Source organism: Carcharodon carcharias, chromosome 7 (genome assembly GCF_017639515.1).
Source record: "Carcharodon carcharias isolate sCarCar2 chromosome 7, sCarCar2.pri, whole genome shotgun sequence".
Lineage (NCBI taxonomy): Eukaryota > Metazoa > Chordata > Chondrichthyes > Lamniformes > Lamnidae > Carcharodon > Carcharodon carcharias.
The window spans coordinates 132,464,844-132,492,701 of record NC_054473.1 but is presented as its reverse complement, the minus strand read 5'-3'; the positions used below and the strand labels follow the sequence as shown (position 1 = coordinate 132,492,701).

Here is a 27,858-nt window from a genome sequence, read left to right as displayed (position 1 = left end):
TTAGCCAATTCAGATGAGTCAATGCCTGAAATACCATACCCCAACCTGACGCTATGGCACCAGCAAAAATGGTGAGAAGCTGGGGTACATTGATGCATTAATGGCACATGTCATTATATACACCTTCACTTAATTTGTATTTTCTTTTTCTTCACAGTTTTAATCAAACGGGAGCATCCTGATGAGATAGAACTGCCTGCCATTCCTACCCTTCCAATGCCTGTTGCACACACTGCTAGTGTATCTGGTCTGCATCAAGTTGGGTCTCAGCTGCCTTCATCAGATACTGGCCACCTTCATGAAAATTTGGCACCTGCTTCACAGAGGAACCTCGGCCCTCCAATGCCACAAACATATACACCAATGATTTCTCCATCAGTAACATGCATGCCACACCTATCAGGAAGAAGCATTAGTCCAGGTTCGGAATGTCCCATTATGCCTTCCTTGGGTCACCAGTCCTTCCCAGCACCAGCTCCACCTATCAGGCCTTCTTATCAGCCTATGCAATCTAACATGATGTATAATGGACAGCCAGGTCTTCCCATGAACTCTGTTCCTAGCCAGAGATATGAAAAATTATCCTATCAGCCTGATGTAGCTGGTCCACTTCAAATCAACCTTGGATGTCAACAAATGCAGCAAATGTACTGTTCTCCAAATCCAGGTCCAGCTTCATCACCATCTCCAACAGCAGCTCACTCTTTGGGACATTCTCCACACTCTGGACAAACCTCACCACAGCTACATAGTACAAGTTTAGGAAGTCTATCAGCACCTCCTCCATTGACACATCACAATGTGTGTGATCCATTGCCATTTTCAACACCAGAGACAGCATCCATGAACATTAAACAAGAACCAGAGGATAGTGAGTTGCCTTTTCAAGCCATTGGCCTACAGGATATCACACTTGACGATGGTAAGTAATTTAACCTAACTTATAATTTTATTGTTAGAAAGGAAACTACCAAAAAAATTTGTTGAGCTGACCAGGGAAATGGTCAGCACCAGAGTTATATGTTATCAAGAGCAAAGCTATTGGTCAAGAAAACTATTACTAATGTCATAATAAAAACAACGATTCTTGGAAATACTCAGCAGCTCAGACAGCATCTTTGGAGAGAGAAACAACATTAATGTTTCAGTTTAATGATCTTTCATCAGCACTGAAACGTGTTAGATATGTGATAGGTTTTAAGCAAGTCCAGAAATACGAAAAAGCAGGAGGGGGGGGGAAAGAACAAAAGGGAAGACCTGTGATAGGGTGGAAGGCAGGGGGTGCTAAGTAACAAAAGGGATGATGATGCAAGGCACAAGCAGGTAATGAGATAAGTAAAGAATAAGTAACTTGGGTAGAGAGGAACAAAAACAGAAAATTCTTGAAAAACTCAGCAGGTCTAGCAGCATCTTGGAGAGAGAAAAGCAGAGTTAACGTTTTGAGCCCGTATGACTCTTCAGAGCTGAAGAGAAGTGGAAATGTGATGAAATTTATATTATTTAAGGGGGGTAGAGCAGGTGAAGCTCAATAGAAGGCCAACGATAGGTGGGGACAAAGGAAAGATTGACAAAGATGCCATGAACTAAAGGACAAAGGGAGTGTTAATGATAGTGGTAAGGGTTAAAAAAAAGGTGTTCTTTCACGCAGTGCTAGCCTTGTCCTGCTATTATCACATTCTGCTTTCTTACCTTTACGCCACCAACAGCACCTTTTTTAGCCCTTACTGCTACCGTTAACACTCCCTTTGTCCTTTAGTTTATGACATTTTTGCCAATCTCTCCTTTATTCCTACCCATCTCAGGCCTTCTATCCAGCTTCACCTGCTCCACCCCCCTTAAACAGTATAAATTTCATCACATTTCCCCTTCTCTTCAGCTCTGAAGAAGAGTCATGCAGATTTGAAATGTTAACTCTGTTTTTCTCTCTCCAAGATGTTGCTAGACCTGCTGAGTTTTTCCAACATTTTCTGTTTTTGTTTCAGATTTCCAGCATCCGCAGTATTTTCCTTTTACCTTGGGTAGAGAGGAGCTGTAAATGATAAAAGCAAAACCATTACCAGCTCTTGCTGGCTGAAGAAAATGGGAGCAGTGGTTATGATGTCAGGATTGATGTTATCAGCAATTGTTTACACTGCATGATGAATCACAAAGTTGCCAAACGGGGGCAGGAGTTGCTCCTTTTTAAAGGAATCAAATAGAATTAAACATATGCATTGCATTTAATTTTTTGAGCAAAACTGATGTGAGAAAGGCATTCTGGTGGTCTACGTTGTAATCCAGAAAGCTAGTTGGTGAAGGATATTACTGGAGCCAATCTTTATATTCTTTTATAAGCATTTATTTACAGTTACAGATTGCAAGCAAGCTCCTCTTAAACCAGCAACTACAGATTTAAGTCAGTGCCTATTTATAGGGGCACAAGTGAATCCCTGGTTAATACACACCAATTGCCTTACAACTAAACACAATTTGATATATAATTAAGTCTAAACTGTTCTTCACTGACTAGTTTGATTGCAGGTTTTTTTGTCAACATTTCTCCATAATTTTCCTTAGGGGAGGAGGGGCTAAGAGCAACATGGGTTAACTTTTGAGTTTGTTACCTGTTTTCCTGCAAGCTCAAGCTGAGGTGAAACATATACTATGCAAGAAATAAATCATGTCTCCTTTTATCTATAAACTAGTAACGAAGTCTGACCCTTCAATACCTTAATGTAAACTTGTACCACAGGCTTAAAACTGATTTGATTTCTCCATTACGAATATATCTTGGTCTTGTCCTGATGCGTTGGGCAATGAGAAGTTCCAAGTATTACCCAAATTTAGCTTACATAAGCCAGAAATTTAGCAAAGTGAAAAGTAAATTAAGCAAACTCATTTCCAAAGTTGTTACAGAATGTAGTCACCAACCATGTTACATTTCCACAAAACTTCAGGAGTGATTCCTACTTCTGTGATAGCTACCTGGTAAAGAAAATTCATAATGTATCTCTTAATTTAAGTTGCAATAATATTACAAAAAAATTCAGTGCTATGAAGACTTGGTAAGGGTTATTTTTAAGACCAGCATATATTTAGCACCTTCGCACTTTCTTGTCCCATAAAAATAAGGAATTGTATGCCATGATTAGAGTAAGCTATTGCTGTTATTTAAAAATATACATATGTATATATTATATTTTTCCCTTTGGTTGTGATACAGACTCATAAAGGAGCTAGGATTATCCAAGTAAAGCGCTGAGCCCCATACGTTTTGCTGGTTCCTTAGAGACCTCTGAAATGCCATTCAAATTAATGACAAAATATTCTTGCAAGCAGTAAGCTTGTGCAAAAATTAAGCTTGCTAGTTTTCAGATTTTAGGATTGTTTTTAATCCTTTAAGGACTGTGGTTACATTTTCTATACCAAAACCACAAATTAAAAATATTTTTTATTCCAGAAATTCAGAGAATTCAGCAACGTTCTTCATATTTTTTGCTTTGTAACGTTTATCAATGGAAATGGTTTGGCTGCAAACTGTACATGAAAAGATTCATATTTTGAAAAGTTGTTTTCTACATTTTCTGGATGCTAGCAAAGTCTCATTAAGGCCTATTCCTGGTTTCCCTGAGATGTGGTGGTTGGCCTCCTTGAGTGCTGGGAGCCTTTGTGATGGTGCTTCCACAATGATGCTAGCTAGGATATTTCAAGCCAGTGATAATCAAGGAAAAGCATATAAGCCAGGTTGATTTAGGAAGAGAACTTGGAGAGGTGATGGTGTTTCCACAACATTACTCCTTTTGCTCGTCTTGGCTGCAGGGGAAGGAGGTGTTGTCAAAGTAACTTGTAATACATCCTGCTCATCATACTTAGTGGAACCACAGTGTGTTGGTGGTGGAGAGAGTGGATATTGAATCCAGTGTCACAGACGCCAGTAAAATGAACAGTTCTGTCCTGGATGACGTTGAGCTTCTTGAGATGTTGTGAAAGTGTTAAGTTTTCCAACGTTCCTGACATGAGCTTTATAGAGGATAGAAAGCCTTTGAAGGGAACTCACAGGATATTGGCCTGCTAATGATGAAGGAAAAGTGATTTGGCTCCAACTCTGGATAGTGTGTGACTTGTAGGTTAACTTGGAGGTGGTGGTGTTTCCACAAATTGCTGCTGTCTTCCTATTTGGCGTAAAGGTCACAGAGGAGGAAAAGTACTGTTAAAGTAACCTTGGTGAGTTGCTGCAATGCATCCTGTAGTTCATTTACTGCAGTCATAATGCTGTAGTGGTGAAGGGGATGGATATTGAGTCCAGTGACAGAGGCATTGATTAAGCAAACTGCTGTGCCCAGTTCTGATGGAGGGTCAACATTTTTCTTTCTTTACAAATTCTATCTGACATTTTCTATGTTTTCTCTGTCCTGAGTGTTGCTGAACTCCTTAAATGTTAACGCTTCATCCTTGGAGACATGTAGTGAATGTTCAATCACACATCCTGACCTGTGCCTTCGAAAGGAGGAGAAATTCTGAGGAGTCAGGAGGCGAACCACTCACGAAGCCCCAGCCTTTGCCTTATTCAGTGATGACTCCCCAAGATGTTGACCTCTGACAACCAGTCCGAGGCAGTCCATGTCCAAATGCAGCAAGACCTGGACAACATCCAGGCTTGGGTTGACAAGTGGCAAGTAACGTTTGCACCACACAAGTGTCAGGCAATGACCACCTCCAACAAGTGATAATTTAACCATCATCCCTTGACATTGAATAGCATTACCATCACTGAATTCCCCACTATCAACATCCTGGGGGTTACCATTGATCAGAAACTGAACTGGACTAGCCATATAAATACTGTGGCCACAAGAACAGGCCAGAGACTCGGAATTCTGTGGTGAGTAACTCACCTCCTGACTCCTCAAAGCCTGTCCACCATCTACAAGGCACAAGTCAGGAGTGTGATGGAATACTCTCAACTTGCCTGGATGAGTGCAGCTCCAACAATAGTCCAGAAGCTTGACACTGCCCAGGACAAAGCAACCTGCTTGATTGGCGCCCATCCACAAGCATTCACTCCCTTCACTACTGGTGCACAGGTGACAGCAGTATATACCATCTACAAGATGCACTGCAAGAACTCACCAAGACTCCTTAGACAGCACCTACCAAACCCACAACTCCTACCACCTAGAAGAACAAGAGCAGCAGACACATGGGAACACCATCACCTGGAAATTCCCCTCAAAGCCACTCACCATCCTGACTTGGAAATATATTGCTGTTCCTTCACTGTTGCTAGGTCAAAATCCTGGAACTCCCTCCCTAACAGCACTGTGGGTGTACCATCACCACATGGACTGCAGCGGTTCAAGAAGGCAGCTCACCACCAGCACCTCAAGGGCAATTAAGGATGGTCAATAAATGCTGGCCTAGCCAGCAACACCCACATCCCATTAATGAATTTAAAATTGTTGATGGCTGAGGACTCTATAATTGAAGGTCAAAGAAAATGGCAGGGATTTCACTTGTCTGAGAGAGTCATGACCTGACACTTACAGTACCATAAATATTAAGTGCTACTTTTCAGCCTGTGGGCAGATGTTATCCATGTTCTGCTGCAGGTCCGCATGGAGCTAAATAGTGTAGAATCCATACTGAAGAAGCCTTGACTCATGATGAAAGGAAGATAATTGAAGAAGCAGTTAAAAATTGTTGGGTTGAGGATACGTATGTGAAACCCGTGTAGTGATATCCTGGGCACTCATTGGCCTCTGATAATTGCAACTGTCTTCTGTGCAACATGTGACTTCAGCTACTGGATCCCTAGGATTCTCAGTGACTTCTGTTTTGCTTGAGCTCCTTGATGCCATACTCAGTCAGATACTGCCTTGATGTTGAGCTCTTTCTATGAACAGTTCATTAAGTGGAATTACTTGACTTTGGAATGAGTGATTAAATATTTTATGAGCCAGGAAAGACCAATACTTAAGCTCCATATTCCTTCGTATGTATTTGATAAATTGTGAAAGCTTTAAACTGGAAGGGGGAACCTTTTGTAACTATGTTAATCATTTTTGGACTCTTTTGCTTTGGTGTCTCACTCAAATCAAAAATTGCAGTCTCATAACTGTACTTTGTCTCATTCAAGTTTCACTTGAGTTTACAATCGCATACACTTTCAGCCACTTTGGTTTGGTAAAACTGCATTAATCTACAGATGGCATTTTGGAAATTTCAGGTTTTCAGAATAGTTGATGTGAACAAACCTTCAGATTTGGATCAACTCCGCTCAGAACCACTGTTTAAAAATATACTTGGTAACTCTAATCTAATAGTGCCAGTAGTTATTGTAAATATTCAAATATTGATTGTGTCATTGTTATGTAAACATTTAAAGCCCTTCTTTACTGCTGGCCTTAAATCCAACTTCCATGTTTTTTAAGATAATAGATGTTTTTGGTTCCTAATCACTATGCTGTAAATTGAAGAGCAAAGTAAATATTGGAAGGAAAATTGATTTTCAGACACTTCCAGTACTTCCTCAATGCTTCCAGAGGTCCTCCCCCGCAACACCGCCTCCCCACAACTATCCCACATTTCCTCAGCTGTCAACCCTGGACCACCCTTCCCTTCCCTCTACTGATAGACCTCAGGAATCAATTCAAACCACGTAGTCCAACCATCCAGAGCTACCAATCTCCACAGTCCTTTCCTGTTGCAACCAAGCCCTTAACTCCCCTACTGCTATCATTCTCCAGAACCTCAGCCAAAATGCTGCTAAATCCCACAAACCCTGTTTGTCACAGCTGCTAAACTCATACTTACCTGAGTTCCCTGTATACTGCCTGCCAGCCTTTAATGTCACCTGGACTTTATTAAAAGAAAAATAAAGATTAAATGTGTAGGTAAAGAAATCTGTAATCGAGACAACTGACCTGCAGTTTTTTACAATAATAAATGGTTGGTGCCCAAAGCACTGATGTTGTAATTTCACAATTCCTTGTTACAAAAGTGGAGTTTGATTTATTTAGTCACAATGGACCCTGATAATACTTTACGTATTCAATAGTATAACAATTCTGTTTTGATAATTTGAAGTGACTCTCACCATAGGAGATTTGCAAATATATATAATAACAGCCTGTGTATGTCTGTCAATTTGTTATCCTGAAGTTCCCATTTTGTTACATTTATTTAAAAAAAGATAAGCTGAAAAAAAGTAAATATTTTGCCTGTTTCTTCAGACCGAGAATCAGTTTTGTGTTATAGTTGCTCTCAAATTGGCTGTAAGTTTACAAGCAGCTGCAGTTACTTGGATTCACTTAATTAGCAAGACATCCCAACTCCAGACTGAGCGCTAGTGGAGAACCAATAATAACAACTTGTATTTATATAGCGCATTTAAAGTAGTAAAATGTCCCAAGGCACTTCACGGCATTATAAATCAAAATTTGACACTGAACCACAGAAGGAGGTATTACTGCAGATGACCAAACACTTGATCAAAGGGATAGGTTTTAAGAAAGCATGAAAGAGATGTGTAGGGAGTGAATCCCAGAGCCTGGGGCCTTGCCAGCTGAAGGCATGGCCACCAATGGTGGTGAGATTAAAATCAAGGACACTTAAGAGGTCAGAAATAGAGAAGTGCAGATACTTTGGAGGGTTGTGGGACATGAAATTACAGAGATAGGGGGAGGTAAGGCCACGGAGGAATTTAAAAACTAGGATGAAAGCCTTAAAATCAAGGTATTACTTAACCAGGAACCAATGTAGGTCGGCGAGCATGGGTGAATGGGATTTGGATGAGGGTTTCAGCAGCAGTTGAACTAAGGCGGGGACTGAATCAGGTGACGTTACCCATGCAGAAATAGCCAGTCTTAGTAATGGTGCAACTATGTGGTTGGAATCCACCTGCTGTTGAGGGAAGTCTTTTGCTTAATATAGAGGGTTAAGTTTTTTAAAATGCTACATAATTATAACCAGCTTTTAAAGTCTATCTTATTTCAAATGCAGAAATCTTAAAATAACTAATTGCCAGTTATGGTGATTGACAATTAATTACATTTTTATGCAAATATGCTTAGTATTTTTATGAAATTTTTCAGTAGTATAAAGCACCAGCTCCCACAGATGTCTGATTTTTCACAATCTTGGGCACAGATGTCCTGATCAGCTACTCATTGATTCACAAATTGACTAATATATTTGTCATATAAACTATTAAAATGCATGTCTTTGATACATTCGAATATAAAAGTTCCGCTTTTAAAATTAATCTATCCCTGGCATCTCACTCTGGGCAGCCTTCTGTCTCATAAAATGTTGGTTTGTGAGCCCTTGCTCACCTCTTCCAAAGCCCTTCCAAACAGTCAGCCTCCAGACATAACAGCTGTCAGTAACTGTCTCCCGGTTGCCAGTGTCAATATCTATCATTTTCATATCCTGCTGTCATGTTCTTCTAGCAGAGATAAGGACTGTCAGAAGGTTGTGGCCCAGTGGCCAATTCACCACACAGATGGTTTTTGGCTGTATGGCTGTCGTCCATCTGATGAACATGGCCAAGCCAGCGTAGATATTATTGGCTGAGCAATGAGTGTATGCTGATAGAATTAGAACTCTCTAGGACCTCTGAATTGGTGACCTGTTCTGCCAAGAGATGCTGAGGATATGTTTGAGACAGCAAAGGTGAAAACTATTTAGCCTTTTCTCCTGGCTAGCATATGTTGTCCAGGTCTTGCCACTATAGAGGAGCATGCTGAGGATGCAGGCTTAGTAGACTCTCAGTTTGGTGTTCTTAGTCAGGTTGCTGTTTTTCCCCCACACTTTCTGTCAGCTTGGGCATAACAGCTGCAGTTTTTGCGATGTGTGTGTTGATTTCAGCATCAAATGACAGATCCCTGGTGATTGTAGAGCCTAGATATGTGAAGCTGTTGACAGCCTCCAGCATCGCATTGCCAACGCTCGTAGATGGTGGTCTTGCAGCATCCTGAACCATGACATTTGGCTTCCTGATGGTGATGATCAAAGTAAACTCTTTACATGTTTGAGCAACTCTGTCCATTTGCCCCTGCAGGTGTTCCTCAGTATGAAATGTTAGTGCAGCATTGTCAGTGTAGAGCAACTCTCTGATCAGGACTGGGCATACTTTTCTCTTGGATCTTAGGTGAGCAAGGCTGAACAGCTTTGTCAGCTCTGGTATGTAAGTAGATGTCCTCTATAGATGACTTGAAGGCACATGGCAGTAGCAAAGAGAAGAATATGCTAAAGAGTGTCGGTGCCAGAACACAACTCTGTTTGACCCCACTGTGGATCTCAAAAGGTTCTGATTTTTGCCCCCTCATAGCTGATCTTACCCGTCATGTTGTCATGGAAAGCGAAAGTCACATTGAGCAGCTTCGGCAGGTAGCCAGTTTCCTCCAGCACCTTAAATAGACTGCCTCTGTTCACATGGTAAAATACCTTAGTGAGATCGATGAAGGCAATATATAGTAGTCTGCTTTGTTCACAGCATTTCTCTTGCAGCTGCTGGACTGACAAGATCATTGTAGATCTTGCTGTTCTGAAACCACACTGGGATTTGGGAGAGGTGAGTTCACATGAGATCTGCAGTCTGACAAGGACAACATTGGCAAATACTTAGTCCACAATGCTAAGTAGGGAAATGCCTTGGTATTTGTTGCAATTGTTGCGGTCACCCTTGATCTTGTACAGGGTCACAATCTTTGCATCACTGCGCCCTCCCTCCAGCAGAGGCAGAGATGCTTCAGGAGTGCTGGTTTCCTGTGCTTGATGAGTTCAGACAGTGTAGCATCAGCATCGAGCTTTGCATTTGTCAAGTGAGTCAGTAGCTTTAGTGCCTCTGCTGTGGGTTTAATATCCAAGCAAGCAAATTCTGATGCACTAAGAGTCGCTCCAAATAAAGTCCAACAGGCTGCTAGGCGGTCCGCCAACGACTGTTTGTTACAACTCTGCCAGATTATCCAGATGTCCAGAGCTTTGCCTTTGTCAAGCAAGTCAGTCGTTTTTCTAAGCTCCTCCACTGTGGGTTCAATATCCAGCTCTGCTGTTAAAGCCGGCTTTCTATGATGTCTAGATCTTCTTTGGTGACAGTGTTCTCCCCATCTCTCCAACTGTTTATTTGCAGTCAGTGATGACTGCATTGGGGTCATTTTCTTTGCTGATGCACCTGTTGCCTTTTTGATCCCTTCATACACGCCCCTGACATTACCTGTGTTAAAGGACATCTGGATAATCTGGCAGAGTTGTAACAAGTAGTCATTGGTGGACCACCTAGCAGCCTATTGGACTTTAGTTGGAGCGACTCTTAGTGCACTCAGAATTTTCTTGCTCAGCTATCTCTTGTAATTAATGGAACACTTGGGATTCAATGACAGGTTCCATCGTAGAGATACTAGCCTTGAACCAATCATCATTTTCCGGCTCTTGTTTCCCATATGTTGAGAGTGCGATATTGCAGATGGTATCTCGAAGTATGTTCCATTTTGCTTCTACAGTCTGTGTGGGAATACCGTGGAATGTGCCTGTTCAATCGAGCCGTGGAACTGTTTTTTTGGGGTAGGCTGTATGGCTGACATTGGTACAAGGATAGCCTTTTCGCTTTGAGTGATAAAGCTTCGATGCACGTCAGGGAGTGATCTGTATCATAGCACAATGGTAGCTGCATGGGTTAAGAATGCTGTTCAGAGAGTCATGTCTGCTGGTGGTCAGATCCAGTTGGTGCCAATGCCCTGACTTTGGATGTCTCTGGGACACTTTGTGGAATGGTTCTGAAAGAAGGTGTTAGTTACACAAAGCTCATGGTAGCAGCAAAGCTCAAATAGTCTCTGTCTGTCATTTATCTTTCCTTGGCAGTGATGGCTGAGTCAGGAGAGCCATGCCTCATGATCCACTCTTACTTTCAAATCCCTCAGTAGGTTAAGATGTTCTGACTTAGGGAATCTGCTTATAGTAATGTCAAGCTCCTCGTAGAACTGGTCATTTGCCTCTACTGGAGCACAGTGTTGGAGCATAGGTACTCATGAGGTTAACTGGTCCAGTTTGAGTCGAGAGATGGATGGAGAGAAAATGTTCTGAACCATTTGTGGGGGTTGGGGGGGTTCTATCATCAAGAGTAAGGAGTTCTTTACAGTGAAGGCTACACCTTGCTCACACGTTTCCTCTGAACTCTTACTCTGCCAGATGAATGTGTATAATGTTTTCCTTTCAGTAATCCATTCTCAGCGAGTCTGGTCTCTTGTAGAGATGTTATGCCGATGTTGAGCTTATCAAGTTCCATGTCAATTGCAGCTGTCTTGCAAGTGTTATTGACCAGCTGCAAGTCAGCTGTCAGCGCTGTGCACGTGGCCCTGGCATTCCAGCTTGCCAATCGAAGAGTTGGCATATTCTTTATTTTTGTTTGTTTGCCTTATGTGATGGATTTCATCCACTTGTTGAGCAGAGGCTCTAAGCACCCATTGAAGCAGATGAACCATGCTGTGTCAACATGTTACTTGGCAAGAGCTGCCTAACTTGAAGTAGACGGTGGCTGACCAGTGGGACATGATGGTCCATCCCACCATCAGACACATCCCACAGCACCTGTTCTCCAGCTTCAGAGTTAGCTTGCTTAAATAATAACCAGTGTGGAATAATTTATTTTTGTGAAAAACAGTGTCATAATATTTTCCTTTTAATTTGCACCTTTCTTTTCCATTAATTTGAAACAATTATGTGCTAATTGTACATCCTTTTCTGGTCAGATTAGTGTTCAAGCCTTTACTCTTTTTGTAAACAGAACCAAAAAAATACAGATTGTTATTTCTATGAACGTTATTGTACCTCATATAATTTGAAAGATTACCTTTCAAATTGAAGTTATAAAAGCTAAATATTTATTTCAATATTTAGTTCATAAATGTTAAATGACTGCTGTGATCCCTCTGCAAAGTAGTATTTAACCTCTGAAAGAAGAATTTCCTGTACATTATGCACCATAGATCCACAATCTCAATACTAGGAACTAACACACTTGGTCACCTGTTTCAGGCAGTGAGTAGCTAAACTATGCAGACCTAGAATATTCTAAGTTTGATCTTTGACTATGTTTAGCTTCACACAATTGGCCAGCCTTTCTGCTCCTGATCATTATTTAGTGACCCCTGCTGGAAATGCAGATGTGTGGATGCAGACCAGAATGCCAGATTTGCTCTGGTGTAATCTGCAATGTCCTCTACAACCACTGGAAAATGGTAGAGTGCACCTGGGCCAATGGCAAAGGAATCAATTGTATGAGAGGAAGGAAGAAAATTGGTGAAAATGAGGAAGATACACACAAAACTTAGTCCTCATGTCTACAAAGTAAAAGCAAAAGCTAATCTGCCAATCTTTGAGAATGAATGAGTTGTAATGAAACATAGTGCTTTAAAGAATGAAAGAGCATTGTCATTCACTAACATAGTTTCATAGATACCTGTTTCTTAAAAGTTTTAAAATACACTCACCATTTCTTTTTTTTTTACTCAAACTTGAGTTATAGCTATCTTTAAGAACTTTAAGATGGCAGAGAGTCTTAGTCCATCTCTCTGGGCTGCTAGGCTTAGATGGAATTTAAATTATAACTTGATATTAATTTGGAGCGCTGCATCTGTTTGACTGTTTAGTCTGATTACACATAACTGATATAATTTGTAATTGAATAACTGCATGCTGAACACCAAAACTGAACTTTGTTGTAAGAGTGATATGATGTAACCATAGGAAAGATACTACTGGTAATATTATGCTCTAAGAAAAAATATTTTAAGAAATAGCATTGGTGTGGTTCAGGTTTTTGAAAGTTCTCCAGTCAACTGAAATTAAATGTTTCTACATTTAACCCAACCACACAAGCTGGAAGGAATTTATTTTGTGTAGAATCACTTGTATGATTCCATTGTAAACAATTCACAAGGTATTTTTATTTCTGAATGGTCTGTATCAGTGTTTGAGACCATTTGTGCTCTTCTGCTAGCCTGATAAGAGTCACTATTTTCAATCTGAGCGGGCTGAACTACACCACAGTGTTTATTGCCTACATATTACATCTGTTTTTGTCCCTCTACATCCCTATTAAGTGCACAAACCCATACTTAGAAGCTTACAATTAGTTTGATTTGCACAAATGTGGCCCGGAGGTTAGACCAAGCATCTGTATTTTTGCTTAAAAGGGGAGGGAACATCTATGGGTGCTTCTTGTTCAAAGTGCTCCACTTTTTTATATTGGGGGAAAAAATAAATTATACAGAATTATACTTTTTAAAATGTCAGTTTTCCAACTTCCAACAGAGCCCATCATGCTAATTTGCTTTGCTGTTGGGGATAATACCAATTAAATAAAGACTACAAGGCATTGTAGCTACAACTTAAAATAGCTATTTGCATAGTACTTTTGATGCACACCCAAAAATATTGTCTAATTTTTAACATTTATTCTTGTGTGGGCGCATAGGAAATAGGAGCAGAAATAGGAATTTCGGCCCTCTTCGGCCTTTTCATTCAACTGGATCATGGCTGCTCTTCTACCTCAACAGAATTTTCCCACACTATCCCCATACCCCTTGATATCTCTAATAATTAGAAACCTATCCATCTCTGTCTTGAACGTACTGAATGACTGAGCCTCCACAGCCTTCAGATAGAAAATTCCAAAGATTTGCCACCTTCTGAGTGAAGAAATTCCTCCTCGTCTCAGTCTTAAATATGCCAAGTACAAACCTGCAACTAGTAATCTGCCCTCAGTTTCAGAAATTTACTTGTAGCTGACCACACTTGTGTAAATTTAAGAAATGTATACATTTGAAATAATTTTAAAAATTAGCTGTCTTTATTTCAAAGCCCTTTAGGTTGATGCAGCTTGTAACTGATCGTATATGAAATTTTGACCTTGAACTTGTCTTATTATTATTGTTGCACTTTAGTGTTGGGACAGGCAGCATTTCTAATTTGGGGTATTTTATACATCCTTTAAAGAAAACTTAGAACTGAATTCTTGTGAATTTGACTAATGTACAGTAAAAAAAATACAGAGCTGTACAGGAAACACTTTACTGTATTTTCCACAAAGAATGAGTAAAATGTAAACTTGCTAGAACTTGAAAGGTGACTACTGTGCATTGTCAATGAAAAGCTCTATGTTCCCAGAAATACACTTGCCAATTTGCAATCACTTAATCCTTTTTTCCTGAGTATTCTCTCACATAATTGTGTTATTTTGTACCAAACTAGATTTCACAGATTTTTTTTCATTTGAATAGAGAAATTGCAACCTTTTTGCTATGTATTTAAATTTCCACGGCTTAAGTAGCATATTAATTCAAATTTTCTATTTTAATTTTCATCAGACTCAACAGGAAAATATAATTTAAACTAAGCCTTTGTATATCTATAACTGCTATTTTTTTCAATCAGGTTCCTATCCCTGCCAAAGTACAAACGATCTTAACCAATGTCACAAATGTCATCCTCTATGACGGTGCACCGCTGGTGCGTTATTCCTCCTCCATCCCTCTTATTGCTTTTGACATGGTCACCCACACCAACCTCCTCCAGTGCTCTCCTCACAGTTTTAGTACATTGGTAGTTCCACTCTCGCCTATATGATCTTAGCCAGTGTTGGCCTTGCCCCTCCCTTTTGCTGTAGCCCCCCTCCAATCCTATGCACTCCTCCACAAACCCCCAAATTCTCCAATCCTTTAATTCTGACCATTTTTGCCTCTCAAAAACAGCTTTGATGCCAGACATCTAGGTCCCTTGCTCTCTAATTACTTATTAAAACCCACCTCTTCAAATAAAATTTTTGGTCGTCTCTCTTACACTCCAAGCCATTGGTAGAACTGTTATTTCTTGCTTGCAGTTTTGTGAGGTGCCTTAGTTTTTTTGACATTAATGGCACCAAATGGAGGTCTTGTGGCACAGTGGTAGGGTCTCTATCTCTGGGCCCAAAGCTTCGGGTTAAGTCCCACTTCAGGACTTGATGGCTATGGAAGGTGCATTCATAACGTGGCCAAACAGGTTGATCATCAGCCTGTAAATCCTTCCAATATGCCTGCAATTGTGGAAGGGTTTCCTGGTCAGTCGTACGGTAGAAGGCATCAGCAAACCACTGCAGTATTTTGCCAAGCATAATAATGGATCAATCTAAGGGAAGCCCATGGTTGTCAACATCCTCTTAGGGGCTGGCACCTGAAGGAAGAGGACGAAAGGCAATATATAGATGCACATTTTTCTTTTTTAGCTAGTATAAAATGTTAGATAATTTACTAAATCATGGGTTGTAAAGGTTTGTAAAGTGGCATCTCTATTCTGAAAGATAGGAAGGGTATATTGTATCAAATGGGTTAACATTAATCAAAATGTTAGTCTACTTGGAATGGTTCTATTTGCGTTGGTTCATAGCATGAAGTTCCCATCTCTACCAAATGGCTAACGTTGATCAGATCAGCGCAAAGAGATTGCAGCTGTTGCTCAGCTATAAGAATAATCTGGGTTAATTATGGGTGAAGGCTGCTGCTACGGTGAAAGTTGACACCATACCAGCCGCAGGTTGCGCTCAGTCATAGACAAATCTAAATATATTTTGCTAATAATCTGACGCCACTACAGGGAATCTCTACGCAGCCACAGCTGTTAAAACTGTACAGCTAGATGATAAGTAATCGGCCTTGTGTGTTGAGTGTTGCCCTTAAGCTTCCTCAAGTCTTACCCAGTTAATCGAGATTAACAGTAATAATTACTTCCTAAGGTTCCAATGTTTTTGGAATTCAGTGGGCTGTCTCTGGGAATGGTTAACATTAAAAAATGCATGCACATATAACAAATAAATGGATTACTGTTTGTAGTTCAGTTATAGTGCAGTTGGTTGAAGAGTTGGTCGTTTTTGTTTTAATTACCAAGACAGGCGGTGTGCCATTGTGGAATTTGCCTGATTTTCATTCTTTCTATATGTATAGAATAAGAATTGGACTATGATCATTTGGCGATTTACTCTGCTAGGTAACTATCTAGAGAATTTATGTCTGCAGATTAATTATATAAGTAAAAGATTTTGAGCTTTAAAATTGTGTTTATTACGGCTTAATGTGTTCTTTAATTTCCATTAAATTACTTATGCAAAGCAAATTATATGGTGTGCAAACAATTAAATTTATTGTTGATTTTACCCCCTCTCCCACCTTGTTATGACAAACTGCAATGTTAATAAATCAACAAAAAATGTAAAAAAAGTGAAATGCATAGTTATTGTTGTATTTCAAGTTTTCTTGCATTTTTGATGTTTAAAAAAGGCCAAGTTAATTACATCATAAGTTTTCTTAAAAATTACATTGTGACTTTACCATCTAGAAAAAATGTTTATCGATCTGCACCTTTACGGTTTTAACATAAGCTAAATAAACAACTTGCAAAGTTTATTGGCAGATTTAATGTTATTTTCTTCTATTACTGGACATGCAGCTTTCTCAGCTGCTAGTTTAAAAGTAGTTTTATTTTAAATTTGAGACTTGCACCAAATTTGCATTAAATGTTTTCTATTTAAAAACCTGTTTTAACTAAAGTTTTCTTGGGATTTCCCTTCAAAAGTGAGTTTGTGCAATTTTGCTTCGTTGAACAATATGTAACCCTATTCCCTTCCAGGACTCATGTAATAAGTTTGTAGAGATATTTAAGCAATAGAACAGCCCAACATCCTACTTAAGATGCAGAGAGCATGTTACAGACTTAAAAAGGAGTAATAATTTCCTGTGAAAAACATCTATATTGGAAAATATAATGTCTTACTGGCAGTGAGGTAATGATGTATAACATACAATATGAATTGTATAAAAATAACACACCGACAGACCCAAACCAGTTTCCAAAGAAATATTTTTATATATGCTGGCAAAAGACCAATTATCTTTGTATGCTTCAAAAATGAATCTTGTCCGAATTAACAGCATGGCATTGAAGATGACTTCAAAAATGTTTTCAGTTCCATATATTGACACAACCAAACAATTTTCCTGGAGGTACCACTAGGAGAAAGGTGAACCTTTTGAATTGAAATCTCACCTGACATTTTATACCACTTTTCAGTTTCATGATGTCTTGTAAATATTCGTCTCATAAGAGAAAAGGGGGATTTCATGACCCCCTTCAAACTATTCAAAACTTTTTCCCCTACTATTTGAAAATTGAAGTCACTATAATGATCATCTTCACACATCTGTGTTCAGCCCTTTCTCCACAAGAGCACACATTTTGTGGCATTGTTAAATTTGAAATTAAAATGGCTCTTCCTTTCTCAATATCCTTCTTGTCTCACAGGAGTAAATTCAGGCGGTGGGGAATGACTGTGAATGTCTGTGAAAATTTTGAAAGAACACTGCCTTATTTTGCAGTGCAAAGGTACATCTTGGACTATCATGTCTGTTTATATTCCCCTTAGTGGCAAAGCAAGCACTCTTCATTGCTGTCTTTGTACAGTAGCATTGTGTTAGTTAATGCTGCTAACATTCCTCTCAATCTTTGTCAAGTAGAATAATCTCAGTAGACTTTAAACATTAGGTGACATGAAACCTATCCTTTTGCATTTAATATAGGGTAATGTTCAACATGACCCACGCAAAATAATCTGCAGTGCTGGGAGCCAGTTCCCCAAAAGAAAATTGGCATCCGGAGTGAATCCAAGAATGCTTGTGGGGAGCTTGTTGATACCAGTCATCCCCAGTAGTTGGGGCTCACTGGAGTCTAAGACGCCTGTTTCCAAAATTGGTTGCTGCTCTTGCTATGGTTTAGACCTCTTGTATGTGAAATTAACCAGTGCAACACTGGCTATTATTGAACATCATTCCAGCTTGTTGTTTGCTGCCCCAGGCATAATGAAAAGGTTACATTTGTAGTAATGTTAGTACTGAGTGGTAACATTTCTTTTTCTCCTTGATAGTTTTTTAATTGTGCATTTGGTGTCACCTAATATACCATACGTTACCATATATATGCATATACATAAATATTTTCAAACCTTGCGTATGTACATGTTGCATGCTAAATGTGCATTTAACATTTTAAATCTGAATTTAACAGTTTAAATCTATCATATTTCAATGACTGGCTTAAATAATCAAAAGCTGTTCAGTAAATCATTTCTAGTTTTCTTAGATATTTGATTGCTACCATTTCCAATTAAAGAAGAAGCCAACAACCATAAGGTTAATCAAATCATTCAATTTGTAAACTGCTTGTAGCCACCCCTTTTCAATCTCATTTGAGTCATTATATGCACCTAAAAGTATCGGATTAAAATTTCCTCTGTTGCAGTGGTGATTGCTGTTTGGTGGATATGAATTCCAAAGTCTCTTGCCCATGGTCCTGTTTCTGAGTGTTAGTTTTGATGGTGTACGTATTGTCAGTCTATGGGCTAATACACATTATTTATGTGAAAATCTTTGGGACTTCAGGCCTACTTGAGGCCTCTAGTAATTCTCTCACAAATGTGAGAATAACATTACCTGAACATTATCTGGCAGTTAAACAAATTCTTCCGCCAAAGGCGCAAATTAAATGGGTACTATGCTTATGCTTTCTTATTGATTATCTCCAACCTCACCTTGCTCAACTCCAATAAATTAGATAAAGGCGAATTCCAGAATTATGGTTTTCTTACAAGTTGACTTTCTAAAATATACTACCGTAAAGTAAAACAGTTGATTAAAACTATATTTGCTTCTTGCCCATTGAATGTTAACATATAATTCAAAAGTAGGTGGTTATCATTTTGAAGTAGATATTCATAAATGTTGAGCAAGTAAACGTTGTCCAGTAAACACTTTGCCTGACAGTTATGTGCAATCGCTTCAAGAAAGCTTAGACACCATTTAATATTTTTAGTATTTTCTTCATTGGAACCCATACACTGTTGGCAGTTGCAGGGAATTGTACAATAGGCCAGCCAGTTTGTTTTGGTTTTGAGTTCTTCTGTAACACTTCAATGCTCTTAATGGCTCTTTGAGCCATTCAAATGCTAGCAGTCTTTCTTTAAATTAAAGATATTTTAAGCATTCATTCTCACTTTCTATCTCTCGCTCCCCCCCTCACTTTCACCATTTTCTTCTATTTTCGCTGCTTAAAATTTTATATTCTTTTAAATAATCTTTGAAACTTCAATGCAGCTATTCTTAGGTTCAGACAAACCAATTTCTTATGTGTTCCATTCTCCATTTGGGATTTACATTGTCAAATATTGACTTATTTTGGCTCAAAACTCATGACTCAGGCTGCTTTTCAACTAGTTGAGACTTGGAGCATCGTAGATTTTACATTGTGCCATTAAAGTGAAAAGACCAAGGGCAGAATTTTCCATTCGACTTTTACAAATTGAATAAGAACTTATTTTGAAAAATAAAAACATGTCCCATCTCATGTGACACAGTCACATGAGGAGGCATGTTTGATTAAATTTTTATTGTATTCATTTATTTTTTTAAAAAGTGCTTCAATCTCCCTAAGGCAGCTTTGTGCCTCAGGGAGATTGAAGTACTTTTTCAAGCGCTGGACCTGACTCTCTCTCTTTCTCTCTCTCTTTCTCTCTCTCTTTCTCTCTTTTTCTCTCTTCCCCCCTCCCCCCGCCACAGGTAGGTAGCACTCAGCACAATATTTGGAATTAAATGGTTTCTAATTTTCAACCCAATTTCTCCTCGTATCCTTTAAGTTTGTTCTCAGTTTTAAATTATAAGAGGACTGGGGTTTTTTTCGCTTTCATTAAAAAATAATTCCCTTTGGGAGAATATTTTTATGAAGAGGATTGTTGAAATATGTAAATATAGGGATACTTAAATTGTTTTCAGTAGTTTCTGTTTGCTTGCTTTGAAAAATAAAGTTTAATTTTATCTCCATTTTATTGTGAACATTTTATCAATTTAAAACCTAGGAACAAAATGTGGTTTAGAACTTATCACTTGAGCAAGCAGTTTTTCTTTTGCAAGGTTGCGTGGGTTGTTTAAACTTCGAATAATATCTTGTGGTTTATGTCACACCAAAAACAAGATGGGTCAACAGGAAACAATATCCTATATTTTGTACTAATCCGTGTTTGTCTTAAAACACAGTGTGTAATTCAATTGCCCAGATTTGGCTGAAATTTAAGATAGTGTGCCATTATTAGTGTCTAAATCGCCCAGCTTCTGACGGTGAGTAAAAAATATCCAGAGAATTGCGAATCACCACAAGTTGCTGAACAATTTTCACCACTCTGCTGTTAGCCTCATGCAAATGACAGCTTGTCCTTGACCTCACAGGGAATTTCATGAAATTTTTGCATTAACAAAACAATTACCAATTAAACTCACTGAGAAAGGTTAAGGCTTCTACTTGACAGCATTAACAACCTTTCCAATGAGATTTATGTTTCCTGCAATGCTAATCAATTTTTTTAAATGTATTCGTTCATGGGCTGTGGGCATAGCTGGCTAGGCCAATATTTATTGCCCATTCTTAATTGCCTTTGAAAACGTGGGGGTGAGCCACCTTCTTGAACCGCTGCAGCCCACAAGATGCCAGCACACCCACTGTGCTGCTGGGAGGGGAGTTCCAGGATTTTGACCCAACGACAGTGGAGGAACAGCAATATAGTTCCAAGTCAGGATGGTGTATGGCTTGGAGGGGAATTTGTAGGTGGCAGTGTTGCCATGCTTTTGCCCTTCTAGGTGGTAGTGGTTGTAGATTTGGAAGGTGCTATTGAAGGAGCTTTGGTGAGTTCCTGCAGTGCATCTTGTAGATGGTGCACACTGCTGACACTGTGTATCAGTGGTTAAGGGAGAGAATGTTTAAGGTTTTGGATGGAGTGCCATCAAGCGGCCTGCTTTGTACCGGATGGTACTGAGCTCCTTGACTATTGTTGGAACAGCATTCATCCAAACGAGTGGAGAGTATTGCATCAAACTCCTGGCTTGAGTCTTGTAGATGGTGGAGGGTTTGGAAAGTCAGGAGGTGGAGTTACTCACTACAGGATTCCTAGCTTCTGACCAGCTCTTGTATCTACATTATTTATATGGCTGGTCCAGTTCAGTTTCTGGTCAATAGTAAGCCCAAGGATGTTGATAACATAAGAACATAAATAGAAGCAGGAGTAGGCCATTCAGCCCCTTGAGCCTGCTCCACCAGTCAATAGGATCATGGCTGACAACTCTACTTTCTGTCTGCACCCCCATGATCCTTGATTCCCTTGAATATATTCAATGATCCAGTCTCCACTGCTCACTGGGGAAGAGAATTCCTAGAACACTAATGACACTCTGCAAGCAGAAATTCCTCTTCATCTCCTTAAATGGAAGCCCCATTATTTTTAAAGTATGCCCCTGGTGTTCGATTCCCCCATGCAGGTCTTGTTCTGTGATAAATAATGCTAGATGATGGGAGATCCAGCAATGGGAATGCCGTTGAATGTCGAGGAGAGATGGTTAGATTCTCTCTTGTTGGAGATGACATTGCCTGGCACTTGTGTGGCACAAATGTTACTTGCCACTTCTCAACCTAAGTCTGAACGTTGTCTCCAAGTTTTACTGCATATGGACACAGACAGTAGGTAATAATCAGTTTCTGATTTTTAAAAATCAATAATAATAATCGGTTTCCTTGCCCTTGTTTGTCTGAATGCCATGAGACTTCATGGAGCCTGCAGTCAATGTTGAGGACTCCCAGAGCAACTCCCTTCCAACTCTATACCACTGTGCCTCCATCTCCGGTGGGTCTGCCCTGCCAATGGGACAGGACATACTCTGTGCTTATGGTTTCTGGGACATTTTAAGGCATGATTTGGTGAGTATGAAAATGTCAGGCAGTTGCTTGACTAGTTTGTGGGACAGCTCTCCCAATTTTGGTACAAGCCCCCAAATGTTAGTAAGGGGGACTTTGCAGGTTCAACGGCTGGGTTTTCCATTGTCGTTTCCAGTGCCTAGATTGATGCCAGATGGTCCATCTGGTTTTATTCTTATTTGACTGATTTGTAGCCATTTGATTCAACTGAGGTTGCTAGGCCATTTTAGAGGGTATTTAAGAGTCAACCACGTTACTTTGGGTCTGGAGTCGCATGTAGGCCAGACCAGGCAAGGATGGATTTTTATGACAATCGCATCACTTTAAATTCCAGATTTATTAATTGAATTTAAATTCCACCATGGTAGAATTTGAACCCATGTCCCCAGAGCCTGGGTCACCTCACCCCAACATTTCTGGCTCTGAAAAGAAACAATTTAAACTGTAACATCTCAATCCTACATGTAGAAAATTGAGAGATTTTTTTAAAAATCCTTTCTTACTTTTCCTTATTGTCCCTATTTTCCTCTCCCTTAAACAATCTTTCTTTCCCTATCTTTATTTCTCTTTCTGTATCTGATTTGACTCTAATTCACTATTCCCTTTCAATCATTCCTGTTTTGTTCTCAACTGTTAAATCTCATTGGTTAAGGAGATAGACTGTTGGTCACATTGTTCACCAAGGTCAAAATGCCCCGTTGCCCTATCAGTTAGTTATCAGCTCATACTTCTAGTAACTTGCAAGGCAAAACTTTTTGAGCTGATGGCTGAGGGAAGAAGTCTAACTAAAAGACACCATGAGATGCTCTGTCCTAGCAAAATCTGGACAATATGCCAACAAAATGTTATTACGCTCTCCTGTGAAACATGGATTTTTTTGTAATTGTTAGCTGTGGATCAGTGGGTAACATTCTTGTCTTTGAGTCAGAAGGTTGTGGGTTCAATTCCCTCTCCAGTGCAATACCAAGGGAGTGCTGCACTGTCAGAGTTGCCATGTTTTGGATGAGACCTTAAAGCCCCACCTGCTCTCGGGTGGACATAAACAATCCCACTGCACTCTTTTTCAAAAAAGAGCCAGAGAATTATCTTCAATTTCTTGACTGATATTTTATTTATCCCCTAATCAATGTCACAAAACAGATTATCTGGTCAATTTCACAGTACTGTCTGGAGAGCTTGCAGTGTGCAAATTTACTGCCATATTTCCTACATTACAACAATTCAAAAGTGTTCATAAAGCACTTTGGGACATCATGAGGTCATGAAAGGCACCATACAAATGCAAGTCATTCTTTCTTATCCAAATGTAGGTAATCTGATATGAGAATTAGCTAGTAAAGTTCACACCTTTTTGGCTGCTGTAGAAGAGAGGATCTTCCATACTTTCATCAACTGCATCGCAGGCATTGTCTTTTCCAGTGGTGCACTCTGGGAGAAGTCGGTAGAGCCTCAATTGCAGCCAAGGCTGTCATTTTGGGAGTTTAAACCCTTGAAATGTCAGTATTGGAAGGTGCTAAGGAGCAAGAGCTCACGTTTTGACACATAAAGTTGCAGCCAATCAAATACAAGTTGGTAAGCCTATGTAAAGCAATGGCATTGCAATATGTTAATTATACTCAGTGTTGAAATGATGTAAAGGGTTTAGTTAAATGACATTTTTAACATATGAAGAATATGAATTTTAATCATTTTGGGTTCTTGTAATACTTTTTGCATCAATCTAATGGTGTCTCTTTGTGTTTCTACCTGTCTAGCACTTTTTAAATGTGAATTCAGCAATCTACAGAACAAGGCCTTGAGTCTGTTTGCAATCACTTTTTTCCAGATATTTATCTTTGGCTCCGTTTACACTGCAGCCGCTAGTCTAAAAGCAGGTTCCAACTAGACATAACCTTGTTTACATTGCCTCGCTGCTGTCTAGCTTGAACTGTAGCAGTCCTACCCAGAGTACAGCAATCAGCTTGCCCAGATACAGATGTGGGTAGAGTCCCACATTGAAAATTTATGACCCAGATTTCACTGTAAATGATAAAGTGATGACACTCACCACTGCTGCCTCTAAGGAATCCGTCCACAAACAGTTAGTGAACTCCATAGCGTGGATGTCTCCTTTCCTGATGTCATTTTGAATCTGGTGTCATGTCAAGGCAATCACCAGGCTTTTAGCAACAGTAATATCATCAAGGAAGGTAAGTAGCCAATTACTTTAAAGTATTTTCCCTGCCAACTAACCAGGAAGTAAAATACACTGAGTTTTTCACTTTTAGTTAAAATTTTACAGCAAACAAAATAGATTACTTGAAAAATACACATGGGATTAAGGAAGAAACAGAAATACAGTACAGTACCTCAAATTCGGCTAACCGAAAACCGATGGTGTCAGAAAACTGGACTCTTTTCTCTAAGTCGGCCATGCAAGAATTATAAGTCCTGTTAAATGAGTGAAAAAATTAACTGGCTTGTCCAGGGAGTTGCTGTATTGGCGCGGTGGCGTATCGAGTAGCTACCCACTTTGTACTCTCCTAGTGGTTGGAGCAACTGTTGCCCCCCAGCCAACCCAGCTCAGCCTGATTTGCCAAACCCAAGCTGGCCCCAACTGCTGACCCACTTAGGAGCACCCAACCTGAATCCAACAGCTAATAAAACAGATAACTTAGTGCAAATTAAAAAAAAATGCAAGTCTTGATACATCTAGTGATACTGATACACTGCGGAGAGCAATAAAGCTAAAGCAATCATATCAAAAAATCCAGCAGATACCCACAATATGTCAGATCCAGCTTTGTTAGCATCAATAGAAAAGCCAGGTGAAGCTGCTTGGCAGGGAGGTGTTCTAGAAAGGCTGGAAACTCCGATGGATAGAAAATACTTCAATATCTAAACTAAAGGAACTTATTCTCTTGATTTTGTATGCCCCCTATTCATTGAATTAAGGATCCGATTTTTTTTTTGGAAAACCGGCATGGACTTGGTCCTGGGGTTGCCGGTTTTGATACACTACCTGTAACATAAACTTGGGTGTGTGTGTGTATGTGTGTAATTTGATTTTCTTTGAATCATAATGAAGAAACCTGACATTCCACAAGCATAAAATTAGTTGCTCAGAAACAATGAGGCTGTTCAATTGTATTATGTCATTGAAAACCCAGTTACTCCTTATTCAACAAGGTGTAACTCGAGCAATTTTATAGCAAGGCTAATAGTATAAAAGAGCAAGTTTTGTCAGTTCAGTGATTTATATTTGATTGCATTCTAGGGGGGGACTTCAACAGTGCACCCTATGAAGAAGAATAAAATCACTGACAGCAACTTCTAGATTTCTTTGTCTAGCTGCGCATGTTGACTTCAGAAATTGCTGTCAGTTTCAGAGGAGTAAATATGCTGAAAGTTTCATTATCATTCAATGGCAAAATCCAGGCCTAAATGTTTAGAAAGTAGAGAATTGCTATTCTCTGGACATCTAAATTAAGGTTAGTTGGGGTTGCAAAGAATCCATGGGATTTAAGGAGCCACCAGATTATTTTGCAAGCCTGGTGTAACACTGCACTGCATTTAAATGCCATATGATGTCAAACCAAAGCAGTGCGAGAACACCCTCTCTTCAGGAAGTTTCACTAAGCATTGTTCTGGAATCAAAAGATGCATTGCCAATTTAGCTCTGGTGTGAAACTGAAATTGCATCTGACCAACATTAAGTTTGCAGCATAAATGCACCCTAAATTTCAACAGAGGAGTCTTTTGGTATGCATTATGGTTTCTGGACATTTCACTGATATGTACTTAAATGAGGTTCAAATATTTACCACAAACTTGCACTTGTAAAGTCAATTGATTAAATGTGCTTTCACATGGAAAAAGTAGTAGTGAAAGTTCTACCTGATTTACGTCAGTTTGTGGTGATAGTTTCCACCTGGGCCAGCATCATGTTTGCCCATGTATTGATCACACTTTCTTTTTATTGCATGCTAGGAACTTACCAGATAGTGCCTTGAAGTTCACATTAACTTTTTAACTGTAATATTTTAAAAGATTTTTCTTCTGTCACTAGCCTAAACAGACTTGAGAATATGCATTAAATTTATAGTAATCAAATTTCCAACTTTTATCCATATAGTTATCTAAATGTTTTGTGTTTCTTAAAGTTCCTTCAACTGAAGTGGAGGTTAGCTTTTGTATTTTTAAAATTAAAATTTTGAAGTCATGTCAATACAAAAAAATACACTTCCATTTAATAGTCTGGTAATACTTAATTAGATTTTAGTAAAATTGTCTAGATTTTTATAACATAAAGGTAAAATGCAATACTGATTCTGTACCTAGTACTATTTTCCAGCAGATGATAATGGCTCTGAAACTTCAGGACTGAACCAACATTTCCAGTTTGTGTGAAATCCTGAAGGCTTACCACAATTTTAGTTTTTTTAAAGTCGCCAAACTGGAGAGTTTTTTTTTGCACAGTGTGGTGATGAAGCAGAAGGGCCACTAATGCAGTGAGAAATTTCGCTGGTTAAGTTAATCCGGGCTGCTTGCAACTGTGCCGAAAGATTTTTGCCCTCATATGGGAGAATCCTGGACAATCTATGAAGATCGGCGATCTGATTTAAACCTACAGGAGGATAGGCTAAAACCCCTCTCATAAGCTTTATAAATGTGGCCAAGCTGTGATTCTTAGAATTACATAGAAGCAAGTCATTGTAATTCTGTGCTGTATATTCTGTGAAAATTGTTTCTGATTACGTCCCTGACCATTAGAATCTAGATTTCCAAAATCTGGTATTTTAACCCAAGTGTGGATCCACTTTAAATAATTGGTTTGATACTGGCATTAAAATGACACTGGTTCAGAAAGATTGAAGCTTAAAAGGTTTTGACTAATGCAGTCTGAGGACAGATATCTCATGAAAGTAACCCCAATTATTTTTTAAAGCACCAAAACCATAAAAGAATTTGTGCTGAAAGACTAAATGGTAAACCCAAAGCTTTCACATTGTCTAATCAATGCTTCAGTCATCCTGGTTCTCCAAATAACATTTAACTTTTTGAATGTGTTTAATTCAAGTGCCTTTGAATTATATATGAAGGTCAGGCAACAACACTGTAAAACTTTAAACTTAATCTTCTGTTTAGACTTCCTGAAATAATATGCAGATCTTGTGTTCTGTCATAAACATGAAGGCATATTATTGCCCCATTTGATAATATGCCTGCAAAACACCTTGCACTATATTAAAGATGTTATATAAATGCTAGTTGTTGCACTGTGACACACAGGAAGGGTTGTTGTGTGGATCTTATCCAGTAAAATGATCTTGCATCTGATGTGCTGAGTTTATTTTCTTTATTTTTTCATGGGATGTGGACACCACTGGCAAGGTCATCACTAATTACCCTTGATCTCAGTGACTTGCTAGGGCAACCACATTACTGTGAATCTGAGTAGATTACTGGTCTGAGAAGGCCAGACGATGTAAGAATGACAGATTTCCTTCCCTAAAGGACATTAGTAAACCAATTGGTCTGAAACCGATAGTTTTTACGACAATCAATGATAGCTGCCTTCATCACCATTACTGAGACAAGCTTTGTATTCCAGACTTACTAATTGAATTTAAATTCCACCGGCTACCATGGTGAGATTTGAACCCATGTCCCCAGAGCATTTGCCTGGGCTTCTGGATTATTAGTCCAGTGACATGACCACCATACCATCTCCCCATGTTCCCACAATGGTGTTGGGTAGCAAATTCCAGGATAATTAACCCAGTGACAATGAAGTGACAGTAATATACATGTTGAAGTCAAGGTAGCATGTGACTTGGAGGTGAATGTATTCCAATGACATTGTTGCTCAACCTTTGTGGTAAATGTAGGGTAAGGAGATGTTGTTAAGGTAACCTTGGTGAGATGTAGTACATCCTGGAGCTCATACTTACTGCAGTCACAGTGCTGGTGGTCTGTCATAGAATACCCAGTTTCTGTTCATCTTTTGTAGTTAAGGTGATGAGCTTCTTGTCAGTGGTGACTGCCAAGGTATTGATGTTGAGGAACTAGGTAGTGATGGTGCTG

The 27,858-nt window shown here is 39.2% G+C and overlaps 1 protein-coding gene across 4 annotated transcripts in view; it reads left to right on the top strand.

Moving 5' to 3' along the window:
- nfatc3a (nuclear factor of activated T cells 3a) overlaps window positions 1–27,858 on the top strand; it is a 158,841-nt gene that overhangs the window by 104,852 nt on the left and 26,131 nt on the right. For all 4 annotated transcript variants that reach the window (XM_041191395.1, XM_041191397.1, XM_041191398.1 and 1 more), the window contains one exon: window positions 158–922. In XM_041191395.1, coding sequence (XP_041047329.1) covers window positions 158–922 — 765 coding nt within the window. The remainder of the gene's footprint in view (window positions 1–157; window positions 923–27,858) is intronic.